This window comes from Trematomus bernacchii, unplaced genomic scaffold (assembly GCF_902827165.1).
Source record: "Trematomus bernacchii unplaced genomic scaffold, fTreBer1.1, whole genome shotgun sequence".
In the NCBI taxonomy this organism is placed as follows: domain Eukaryota; kingdom Metazoa; phylum Chordata; class Actinopteri; order Perciformes; family Nototheniidae; genus Trematomus; species Trematomus bernacchii.
The window spans coordinates 4,014,380-4,027,439 of record NW_022987720.1 but is presented as its reverse complement, the minus strand read 5'-3'; the positions used below and the strand labels follow the sequence as shown (position 1 = coordinate 4,027,439).

The 13,060-nt window shown below is 40.4% G+C and overlaps 1 protein-coding gene across 1 annotated transcript; it reads right to left on the bottom strand.

The window, feature by feature from the left end:
- Window positions 1-202: 202 nt before the first annotated feature.
- Window positions 203-12,211, bottom strand: slc22a16 (solute carrier family 22 member 16). Its single transcript, XM_034144012.1, has 8 exons — window positions 12,100-12,211; window positions 10,850-11,326; window positions 9,574-9,691; window positions 6,511-7,078; window positions 4,599-4,726; window positions 2,383-2,492; window positions 2,065-2,164; window positions 203-1,877 (listed from the first exon to the last, which is right to left on the bottom strand). The coding sequence occupies exons 1-8, from the start codon at window positions 12,141-12,143 to the stop codon at window positions 1,689-1,691; spliced, it is 1,734 nt and encodes a 577-aa protein (XP_033999903.1). The 5' UTR covers window positions 12,144-12,211; the 3' UTR covers window positions 203-1,688.
- Window positions 12,212-13,060: the final 849 nt, after the last annotated feature.

Sequence of the window (13,060 nt, the reverse complement as noted above, 5' to 3'; positions counted from 1 at the left end):
GATATACACATCGGCTTGATAGACATCTACTGAAAGAGCGGCATCCAAACTATTGTCCACTTGTTTCTTTTACTATATTATGACTTTTCTTTCGACATGCTATACTATTACATTTTTTTTCAACATACTATACTATTACTAATTGTTTGGCATACTGTACTGTTACTTTTTTTTCAAATGTTTCGATATACTATACTATGACTTTCTTTCAAATTTTTCAACATATGACTTTTTTTTCGACTATGAATTTATTTCCGACATACAAAGTAAAGTGCACAACCCTAGCTTTTCCATGTACACATATACACAGACACATACAGTATTGTACACCGTTGTGGATCTGCATAGTTTTCTATTTCAAAGTTGAACAGAGGGTTAGTTCATGAGTTGGGTGGTGCCGTGGGGAAGGCAAATAGGAAGCTGTTAGTGGAGGTGGCTTTTTTTAGAGACTTGCTCTATGTTCTTGTTTGAAAAAAAATGATTCCCTGCATTTCCAGCACCAATATGAACTTTTAACCGACAGAGAAGACAAAGAAGAAGAAATAAGGAAAAAATAAGATGTTCTAACTTGCCATGGTTATTAGGTAATTTGTCAAAATATTATTTCCTCTAACTAAACGTTGTCGATGTATAGTTTTGCAGCAGATAAATATGAACAACACAGATTGAAAAGTGCAGTGTAGTGAAGAAGAATATTTATTCATCTATAATGAAATGAAGCAAACAAACTCTTCATTTACAAATCAAGAAAACTGTTGATTGTTAAACTCTTCATGATTTATTGTTTTCCCACACTAGTTTGATATGAAACAAAAAATAAGGCACTTGTTTTAGAATAAAACATGATATTGTGTGTGTCATGGAAATTAGATTAATTGCATTGTGTGTTTAGAATAAAATGGAATCTGTGTGCTTTAATACTATAGCTTCAAGACAGGCACAGAAATGTTCTACATGTATGATAACAGTTAGGCAGGTATCTAAATCACAGAGCATAAACTCATGCCCACTTCCTTTTGTAAAAGATTATTTCAGTTTTCTACAATATGGGTGTTATTTTTGCATTTCTGACCATCTGACAAGCTAGCCAAACTAATATGATAAACATCATTTACATTTGCAAACAGTAAAATTATATCTCTCAAGCTTTCCATCGTAAACATCCATCGGTTTCCTTGTTCAACTTGGACCTATTGAAAGTCTGCATTTTGGAAAAATAATAAAAAAATAACAAAACAACAAAATTAAAACTGAAATTGCCTTCAACTGAAATTATTAATTAATATCCTTCAGTTATTCCCCGTCTCGGAAACACCCAACCACACACACACACACACACACACACACACACACACACAAACAAACACAGCAAATCATTTCCTTTTCATTATCTTCAATAAACTCATGGACTACTGTGGTTTCACAGATCTGTTGGTGGTTGTTACTGTGATCTGTATGAACACAAAAGGGTTTGTGCAATGTCTTAGGACCCCAAAGGAAATGTTCTGTTGGTCACTTTGAAGAAAAAATGCCAACAAACATGGCCTTTCAAGTTCTTATAAAAGCAAAATCAATGATGTTACTCTTTCCACTTTTTGCAGGCACCATTTCCTCTCTTTTTTCCTTTATTTTTGTCCCCCAAAGCTTCTTTGTACGTCAGTCTCTCTTGGATTCCAGCAGTGTACAACTCAGGCCTTGGCTTCATGTTGGTTCATCTCCAACCCGTCCCCAGCATCTTTATGCCCCAAGTTCTTCTTGATGGGCTCTCTTCCCAGAGCTTCAGCCTCTTCCAAAGTGGTTGTGAGAGGTCTGCCAAGGGTCTCAGGCAACAACAACATCATCACTCCAATAATGAACGCCAGGATTCCCACGATGAGCTACACAGGGGTCAATATGAATTTAGTAAAGAACTCATTTGTTAAAATATTCTTTGTTGGCAGGATACTTGTGTAGCTAAATTATGCATAATGGAAACATGGTTTTAAATAGGACAGAATGGACAAGGACATTTAACATAAAATAATATCTGTTGTTGTTGAGCCATTGAAAGGAGAACATGTATACCTGAGGTAGGTAGATCCAGTAATCAGCCAGATACACGCAGAAGGGGGCCACCACACTGCCAACACGGCATATCATACTGCCACTACCCACTGCCAGAGACCTAGAGGGAGACCATGCACAGTCAGCAACATTAGAGAAGACAGATTCAGTGACGTCAGGGTATACATGAGGACTAACACCATCAGTTTGAACAAGACTCAAGTCTTATGAACAATATTCTGTGGAATGAGGTTACTAATAAAAATGTAAAAACATCTACGAAGAATCTTAACAAAAATACGTTGATAAGCATTTTTAAACCCCCCTGTTTGAACTGACCTGATAATGGTTGGGTAAAGCTCACAGGTGTATAGGTAGATGAGACCAAAGGCGATTGCAATGGCAAACTTCCCTATCATACACAGAGCGATGGCCAGTGCATCAATATCCTGTGGAAAAGGAAGGGGGGGGGGGTTAAAGATGTCAAAAATAAAACACAAGCCCTTTGACCTTCAGAACTTTCATTATACCCCTGACTGCCCTAATAGAGCTGTAAACAACAGCACAGACGATCACACGAGCACTCCATGAACTGAAGATCAACCTCACCGAATCTTATCATAGTTTCTCACAAGTGATCCAATAAACTGAAGGAATGATTGCTCCATTAGATACTTTTAACTCCATTATTATACTTTGCTGCATTAGAAACCACATAAACTATATATTTGTAATACATGTAGGCCTGTGTTTATATTGTTTATCTCAATGTGCACACCCTTAATGGAATTGGAGAGGGAGATGGCCGTTCTCCCCCTTTCCAATCTACTTTCAGCTGTATAATATAATAAAAGGGGAAAAGAAAGAAAATTGTATTTAAAAAATAAAGATCTCTGGCATTCACACCTTTAAATGATATTGTACTAAATGTGGAAAACAAAAAAACCTGGAGAACTTTAACTTGGCTGTTGCTATGATGTAACAGAGCCAGACAACAACACATATATGGCCAGAACTGACTACTCTAAAGTTACACAGAGAGAAGAGGGAGGCTGTGTGAAGCTATTTTCTCCAAATAAGCTTTTAATCAACTGTTGGTCTTAATCCACCATAGGTGTACTGGTTTTGAATGAATGTGTTGTTTAGTATTTTGCAATAATTAATGTTTCTAACATTGTTTGTGTAAAGCCGTCAGTAGTATGGTATATTTGCATGGTCATTATCATATTATGTGTGTCAAAAGATATTGAAGAAAATCGAGTGTAGTGCTTAGAAAACCCTAAGTTAAATTTGGACATAATACACAGCCAGGGGTAAGGGTCTGTGAGGGCTATTACTGTAACTTTCTGTAAGTGTAGCAATATGGACAAACACAGCATTCAGGAGCAAGAGCACTCAGTGTAGGAACCATAAAAAGGGAGACTGTTGAGTATTTCCTGAGACCAAATGAGGTTTTGACTGCAAGGATCGCCTTACAAATCGTCAGAAACTTCTCAAAAACAAGAATGGATAGAAAATCTGACCCAGAAAAGAAGTGTGCCTCTTGTAAGGAATTACAGATTGTATACAAAGAGTGCGACTAATGCCAAGTTTGGTGAAAATAAAGGGGTCAGAAAGTATGAGAACATACACACCAATGGCTGAGAAAGTGTACACAAGAGGGAATAAAGGGAAGATATGCTCTCCTTCTCAAAATAATAAAGACTGCCAAGCTATTCCTAACCCTTGACCTGGATGGTTGTGAACTTGGCTCATTGGATGAAAACAGAAAGCAAGAATCTGTTGTATGATGCTCCTGACACTGAGACATCCTCAAGTCATTTGAATGTTTCAGTCCACTGTGAAACTCTGCTCAAACAGTAATAGTTAGTTATACTAAATTAGGTTCCATGCCCTCTGGTATGTGAGGCGTATGTAGATCTGCACATTGACATCAGCAGAGAGGAAAAGTAGAAAAAAGCTAGATAGATGACTCTCTGTCCTCTGTCTCCATGCTGCTATTTTTCCTCTCAGGCATGCTGACCGATCTGTTTGTAATGGCTTTCAATGTAAGGGCATATTAACTTGGACATTACGCAACAGCTGTCAACCCAACCAGGAGGAGCACTAAATTGGGCCAGTGCTCAGAGAACAGATACTGGGAACTGCTTGTGTCGTATATCAGGGTTCAACAGAGGTTCACGGCCTGGGGTCATGTGATGGTAATCCCAAGAGCTGAGGGTACACACAAGTTGAAAGTGAAAATACTTTGACATAGCCAGATGTCATATATAACATGTTTCTGGCTTTCCTTGAATGGTAATGTTTTTGCATTGAAAATGACAATGATTTGTGCTGCAAATTTCCTTAACATTTGGGGTCAACAGAATTGAATTCTGTTGCAGTTATTATGATGTTTGTTTTGGAGACACTAAAAATGGTGTTTATAGTAGTTTTAGAGTTAGAAAGAAATAAAAGTGTTCATTATGCATCTAATTAACATGATTATCATAGTCTAAGATTAAAGAATACCCACACTTTAATGTCTCACTCTCTTACACACTCTCAGTACGTACAGCAGGTACCACAATGATGAGCATACAGGCGACGCCGGCCAGGAGCAGAGCTGGGGCGCACGTCTTCTTCCTGCCAATCCGATCCATTGCAAAACAGCCAACCAGATAAGAGGGGACCTCCACTGCACCTGGAAAGACCCGGCAGCTGTCAGTGAGAGGTTATAGTGGCACTGACACACTGACAAGGTAAACTCTATCTAGGGCAGTGGTTCTCAAACTGTGGTACCGCTAGTGGTACGCGGAAGAATCTGACATATACAAAAATAATAATAATAATAATAATTTTTTTCTTTTTAACCAGATGAAAACATTGAGACCAAATCTCATTTACAATGCTGACCTGGCCAAGAAGGCAGCAACGTTACACGTTCTTACACATAACACAGACATATAAAATACAGAAAACACAACTAAGTAAACAAAAAGACGAAAAGCAGTCACTACATTGTGCACATTTGGGACAGTAAGGTACACTACTTATTACTGCAAGAGCAGCTGGTGGTAAGGACCTCATACAACTTCAATTTAAAACAGGCTATAGGGACAAGTGCCATCAGTTTGAGGCTTGATTGAATAAGATTAATTAAAAAATAAATCATACTATCAAAATACTCCAACGATTTGACAAAAAGAAATTCTGGCGTTGCTAATGATGACCATACTACCCGCGAACGATTAGCAAACGTTGCAAGCAAGCTAAAGAAAGAAGAAAGCTGAAAGATGCTGTGAGAGAGGTACAGAGGAGAATATTACCAGGGAAAGTGAACAAGTGAATGAGGAGGAGGACAGTCATCAACCGAGCACAAGCGCAGGCTCCGCCAGCAACGCAAAAGTGATATGCAGTCACAACGCTGTGATGGAGGAGAGAAGTGACCCAGGAAGAAGGCATTTGCACAAAGAATGGAGAGAAGGCTGTGACCGAGGTCAAAAGCTGAAAAAGCACACACACTTGTCCTTAATTGTTATCTTTTTTACTTTGCCACCACAGAAATGGCAATAGCAAACATCAGCAGACTGAAGATGAGCTATTAGGCTCATCTGCTCCTGGAGGCTTTCATTATTATTGTGGAACTGAATTCCCAAGAGGACATTTTCTGTTACAATGTAGGTTGTTGCAGGAGGCCTACATTCAAACTTTGGTATAGGAAATGACATGTATGTACAGTTGTCATTTGTTGTGTGAGAATAAGTTATTATTTAGTCCTTTATATTCTCGCTTGTCGTGTGTGAGTGAGTGATGAGTGAGAGAGAGAGAGAGAGAGAGAGAGAGAGAGAGAGAGAGAGAGAGAGAGAGAGAGAGAGAGAGAGAGAGAGAGAGAGAGAGAGAGAGAAACTGCCCTTTGTACATGTAGCTGTGGCTGACAATGAATAATGTTATTATGAATACATTTGCCTCCGAGTCCTGCATGAACTGTGCATAGACTGTACTTTAACATTGGTCATATGGTGGTACTTGGAGAGCCAACTATTTTCTCAGGTGGTACTTGGTGTAAAAAGGTTGAGAACCACTGATCTAGGGGACCCAAATAACCTGCATCTGCAAGGTTAGTGACGCTTAGTCTCAGCCGGATGTCCCCACATGACATAGGTGAGGAATATAAATGTTTGCGTGTAAAGGAAGTACAATAAATCAGTAGGAGGGAAATTGCATTGCATGAAAAGTGCATCCGTTTTGGTGTTTATAAAAAAAAATCTTATTTTCTTAATCAGATGGCAAAGACACAGGGAAGCTACAGTATTAAGCTTGAAGATGTTGTTATTCTGTTATTTAATTGCTTACAGGCTCATTTGAATGTGTTTCTAAAATCAGAACAGTTTACTTTGTAAACAGCCTCATTTCAAACCCACACTGACATAAGTTTTTAAGTATATATTGTTCATGCATATTCACACTCATCAGCCAATCACTTACCAGCTAGGAAGAGGTTCATGTACTGGTTTCCTCCTAAGTTGACAGAGCCCAAAGAGAAGACATAGTAGCCCAGGCTGCCGATGAACCAGATGGACCACACTGTGCACGTACGGCCCGCCATCCTCCAGCTGCCGAACAGAGACAGGATGGACAGCTTCTTCTCAGACGGTGCTGGCCGCTCCTCCTCCTCCTCCTCCTGCCCCAGCAGAGCTGTGCTGTTCTCTCTCTCCTCCGGCTCCAACAGGTCCTCCACCTTCAGCCTGCATTCGAGGCCGTTGAAGCGGGCCATCCTGTCCAGCAGAGCCTGGGCGTCCTTGTAACGGCCCTTGGCCATCAAGTAAAAGGGTGTTTCAGGAAACTTCCAGCAGATGAGCAGGAAAGGCGAGGTGTAGGTGGAGAGGATGATCTGGTAGATCCACCAGACCCGCACCAGGTAGCCGGTCAGGGCCACCACCATGATGCCCACAGCAAAGACTGCGTGCACGTGCATAGAGGTCCATGTGCGTACCTTAATGCCAGTGAACTCAGTGACGTAGACAAACACCACCACGAGGTAGCCGCTGGACACCTGCCAAACGCAAAGATGGGAAAGAGGAAAGTAGGTACACGGATAAAAAGAGGGAAGGGGAAGGAGGATTGGAAGATAAAATTGAGAAAAGGTGGAAGAAAGAGAGGAGATCAAAATAATTTTCTGTTGATATACAGACTCCTGAGTGGTTATTTATTACAAATAAAATACATATACCAATTGTTTAATTAGTTTTATTTGAAGTTTTATTTTGAACACATTGTTTGTATTGTATTAACCACGGAGTGTCACAATTTCTGGTTGTTATGTGTAAGCACTAGCTTACTTCATTTCTAATTTATGGTATGTTGCTATATATACAACGTTTCATGTAACATTGAACCCTTGTTTTCTTTGTCAGAACTTCTAACATTAGTTTTTTTTATTTCAACGTGATGCATATGGCAGTAATCAGGTGTTAAGTCCCTTTTTAATAAACTGTGTCTGCGCTGTGTTTGGAGTGGCTCTGCAGCATAAGCCTATCTGTGTCTGTCTCTATGTGAAAAACAACAGCTGTAGCTGGGTAGGAATGGGAGGGGGATGGTAGAAGAAGAGGAGAGAAACTTTGAACTGTAAGGGCTCTTTCAGCACAAATTCCCTGCCATGTGGACTAACCGTAATGACTCCCTCCCTTGGCCTTGTAAACATGTTGTTTTATGCACACAAAAACAACATTCTGCACAGTTTTAACTTACAAACACACTCTTACTTTCTGGCTCTACAACTATTTCTCCCCTTCTAGATTCCTTATAATAGTTTATGTTCAACAGGGTGGATCAGTTTACTTGACTGTTGCAGCTGACTTTTACCAGTACCGGACCTGATTTGATTTGTAAGATTAAATCAGATTTTTCACTTTTAACTATTTAGAAGAACATCAACTCAACTCATAACATTAACAGGTCATTACATTGGCATATGTTCTTGATTATAAAAAATGGGAGAAATTAAAGTCTGCACATTTCTTGCATTGTCTTGTTTTATATGAGCTTAAATGTTTTTCTCTCAGAGCTATGTGAATATGTTCTTAATACACACAGCTGGAAGAAACATGCTGTGGTCTGCATGTTGGCTTGGTGGCAATGTGACTAACAGGACGTGGCATTCATAGAGAACATAAGCTATTAGCTAAAGATAGTTTTGTAGGAAAAAAAAGACGGATGATAAACCTTAAAGGGCCCATGTCATGCTTTTCCGGTTATTACCCGTCCCCTTGTGTGTTATGAAGGTTTTTATGCATGTCAACGGTCTGCAGAGTCAAAAACCCTCAATGTACACCCTGTAGCGAGTAACACTAACACAGTATAGATGCTGCACCAAAACGCCTCGTTGGAGATTTCTCATTTTCCATTGTTTACTTCCTGGGTACTGTGACGTGTGAATACCCAGAGGCCACACCCTCTGCCAGCATTTCACGAAAAACAAAGCTTCACAAACCTTTCAGCGATTCATGCCAGATATGTACAGCGTAGGGCACTGAAGAACGATGCTGTTCCTACTTTGTTTGGACCAGCGGGAGATTCGGGTACACAACCTGTAAGTATTCATTGTTGTTTGTGTATTTATGATGTTTAAAACAAACAAGGTATTTACCACGACTGTTTAAATGGGTAAACGTTTTTCGGGCTGCTAAGCCATTGACACAGTGCTAACTAGGCTAACTAAGTTGCTAGCGTTTCCATATATCAACTCCAATGTCAGCAGATGGCCTTACATGTATCTCATAGTAGGAGAATGTCTGCATTCACACACGAAATACTCAGTCGCGAAACTTAATTACTATTATAGTTGGCGTTCCTAGCGTGTATGCTACCGAGCTAAAAAAGAAGGCTACCAAGAGCTAGACATGAGTTTGCTAGGGAAAACATTGTTTTTATGCCAGCTACAATGAATGACCGAACGTAGCAGACTACCCGTATAAGATTGCAATTGTAAACATGTTCTTGCTAGCCTAATATGAACCACTAGCTGTTGTTCATAGTAGGTTGACATATTACACTGAACAACTAGCAAACGTAGATTAGCATATTAATATAGCTGGTAAGCTAACGAACCTAAAACAACTAAGCTTCTCTAATATTTTGTGATTTGCATTTGATTTCGTCCAGCCAGATCAGGAAACATTGTTGATGTTCCGCTCAGAGCCGAAAAAAGCACTGTGTTAGACATGGGCGGAGCCTCTCTGGTGGTTGACTATTCAGAACAGAGTGGCCGAGCTGACCAATCGGAGCACACTGGGCTCACAGGGAGGTGGGGGCAGGAGCTCCAACAAGCCGTTTAGGACAGAGAGTGAATACCGGTGAATACACATACTTTACAGAGATGCTGTATGAGAAACCAATGTGAGTTTGGAAAATTGCACAGTATAAATCTATTTTAGTATACCTCAACAATGGAATTATGATCAGTAGAAATGGCCATGACATGGGCCCTTTAAGAAGCAGTTATTACAAACAGAGAGTAGAAAGCCCCTTACCAACTCAACCCAAACTTACCATTGCAAGAAGAAAGCGGAGCACCACAAAGATATAATAGTTTCCAGAGAATGCTACAGAAACCCCGAGGACAAACTGACACAGGCTGGTGAACATCATGATCTTCACGCGACCAATTCTGGAGGAGAGAGAGGGTGAAAGAGAGACAGGTAGATAGAGTAATTGAGCTCACCTAAGTTACAAACAGATGAGCAATGCATTCAAACAGGGTTATGGTGCTTTTAAGGGATTCTTTGTGGAGTAACTCAGTTTTATAGATCTGTATATTAAGTCAACTAATCAATTAATCAACTAAATAGTTTGAGTTTGAGACAGCTAAGAATTGTCTTCAGTCAAAGCCAGCCCTATTAGCAACTTGTACACAAGTCATAATATTACCTGCAGCATTTTGGGGCAAACCCTTTGCGTCACACCTTAGAGATTTGCCTTAATTCTACCTGTACAATATTGAACACCAATATTCTCCAGCTGTGTCTGCAGGGTAAAATACAGTGTTTACTGTATATATAGGTTATAACATAAACATCCGATCGCATTTTGCATTCAACATGGAAGAGATTCTCCAGCACTTCAAGCAAAACCTGACTTTACAATGTGATGCTCAGCCCATTAAAGCATTCACCCGATAGTCATGGTGGATTAGACCCCAGATAAAAACACAAGACAAAATACAGTGTGGTGGGATGATGATTAACAAACTCATGTTAACCACTTAGGAGAAGGCTAGCAAACATCAGAGCAAGTTTACACTCGACTGACTGTATCAGACCAAAGTACTTCTTCTAAATGTTGATCACTTCAGTTGTGACTGAGCTGTTTGGCTGGATCACCTGATCAGTCCAAAGTGTGCCTATTGTTTCCCTGTCTTACTTGTTCCTTTCTGTTTGTTTTTCCTCATCCCATCATCCACACCAACCAGATTATCGCTCTCCTATCCCTCTCCTACATGATTCATGCCTAGTATGATTCATGCCTATACATGCTCGAAAGCAACTCTGTCCTGCAGTCACATAAACACCACTGAGATGACAGTATCATGTTTAAGTACAAAGATGTCTCCTGAACTTATGACTACATGTGTAGAGTATTATAAAGGCAGGCTCTCTCAGCCACAGCTTGCACTACCTGAACATGTGCTCTTGTTTACAATCACATGGGAGAATAACAGCTGTACAGGTGAATCTTCATGTGTCTCATATGACATCATTTACTGTGTGGATTCTCGCTCTGCAAAAAGTACCCTCCCCTTTTTCCTCCTTCCTGCAGCCCTGCTCACCTGTCAGCAAGATCCCCAAACACCAACGCTCCGATCAGCACCCCCAGCATGAAAGTAGGCTGGCACAGCTTAGCTAGCCACTCCTTCTCACACACCAAGTCCCAGTCCGTCACGATGCTTTGGTGAACTTCAGTGAGGTCGTAGACAAAGGTCCCTTCGCAGGCTTTCACTGTTTTGTTGGTATATAAGGTGTCTGTAAAGGGTCGTGGGTTGATGCGCGTGGCGCTGTGGCACCGGCTGAGCTGCCACTGCTCCCCCCCACCCGTCGTCACTACCAAGGGCCCAGTCCCTGCCTTGAAGATTGGTAGGATGTCCTCCAGGCTAGACGCTGTCAGGTTACCATATAGGACCTCAGTGATGTTGCCTGGCCCCCCACACACAAAGTTTGGCGTCTGCACTAAGAATACAGAGGCCAGGTAGTGGATCCCACAGGCTATCACCTGGAAGACTGCTGCGAAGTACAGACATGCCTGAAATCTGGAGAGAAATTAAATGTATTAAGATGTGTTGACAACAGAGATGTATAAGAGATGATGAGAGAGTTGCATGCAATCTTTTAGCCCTCCCATTGAACAGATAACAGCAAAAAGGTCATCTTAACAACTCTAACTAATATTAAGCTTTGCTCAAGTGCATTAACAATATATACAGTGTTGTTGCGCATTCAAAATAAGCCAACTTTACATACTGCATAGGATTTAAGTTAGACAGACCAAATCATTTGATACAAAAGGACACACTGCATATTGAAACATATATACTAATAGTGGCTTGTGATTTGTGTGAAAACGTAAGTAATAAAGAAGCAACATTAATTCAGCACTTTTTTTGCTTAGGGACAAACTGGAACAGCTTCTAAAAAGTTACATTCAGGCATTACATTTAGCATTTTAACTTGTCATGCAATAAACAAAAGATAAATATACAGTTCCAATCAGAGTCAGAAAAGTAGGGTTATTTCTTCAAAAACACACACAAGTTCCTCTGAGGTGAAGACTCGCCCCTCACTAATCATTTAGATGTGGTACAATATGTTTTCAAAATGATCCAAAAGCATTGTACTAAACATCATGCGAAGTGGTTGGGCTCTTTTTTAATGTGCATCTATTAGTGTTTGTTTTCAAAAACGCATTTGTAACATGGAATTAAAAATAACTTTGAGACGTTGAGAAGTTACTATTCCAAATCCACTGTTGAAGATACGCAAAGCACCCCGCAATGAACCATGCCAACTCTGTTTGAAGTGATACCGTTTGAAATGTCCGATCTCGTCGAATATCCTCTCCACGGTCATTGTGGGACGGTGAGTTTGCGCCTCGTGGGTGCCGGTGCGTCTCTCCTTCGCGGGCAGCCGATCCGAGCGCTTCAACGCTTAATATAAAACTGTGGCTTCCAGAGAGCGGAGTGAGGGTAGGAGTAGGAGGGGTGCACACACATACATACTGTACACACACACACATACTCACAAAAACACACACACATGCACACGGACCGACGCGAACGTGGGGTCCGCTTTCAAGCGCTAAATCAGTGTGAAACACATTCCACTTTGTCTGGAGATGATGTTTTGAAACATCACAGAGAACTGAATTTGTATTTTCTGTTTTTTTTATTTTATTTCAAGTGAATTAATAAATATATAATAACAATTGTTTTGTCAGTTCGGACCTAATCACAGACTGCCTATAGCATTAATTTGGTGAAATAGACAGTAGTGACAGCAAATAGAGTGCCAAAGGGCAACACTGGACTCCTGACATCATGGAGCCATATTTCTTCTGAGGTGTTAGTCCTGTCAAATCAACCTGCTCTAAAAGCCGGGGGAAAGCAGCTGTTGTAAATATGCCTGGCGTTTACAACTTGAGCTTAGTGGTAATGAGCTGGGGAGTTCACAATCACCACAAGGTCAAAGTTACTCTCTGAGCAAACAATTTCATCATGTCCTCTCTTTCCATTTGTTCTCCTCTCAAAAACACGGAGCTTCAACCTATGCCCAGTTTACAATTCAACCAAAACATGACATTCACAAAAAACTTGGTTAAATTCCAAATCCCAAGGATAATCAGTGTAAATAATACAAGGAAAAACATTCTTGAAATATTTGGCATTTATCACAAATCAATTAAAAGCACAAAAACATGATACTGAACTTGAAATGCTGGCCTGACGTGTGTTTTTGCATGTGTGTGTCTGAGTCCTTAAGGGTAAATC

Excerpts from the sequence above, each read along its gene's own strand:
- slc22a16 (XM_034144012.1), bottom strand. The coding sequence starts at position 12,143 with ATGACCGTGGAGAGGATATTCGACGAGATCGGACATTTCAAACG. Across the intron at positions 11,327-12,099 it reads GAGATCGGACATTTCAAACG|ATTTCAGGCATGTCTGTACT; the intron begins GTATCACTTCAA and ends ATTTCTCTCCAG. Across the intron at positions 7,079-9,573 it reads TCCGCTTTCTTCTTGCAATG|GTGTCCAGCGGCTACCTCGT; the intron begins GTAAGTTTGGGT and ends TGCGTTTGGCAG.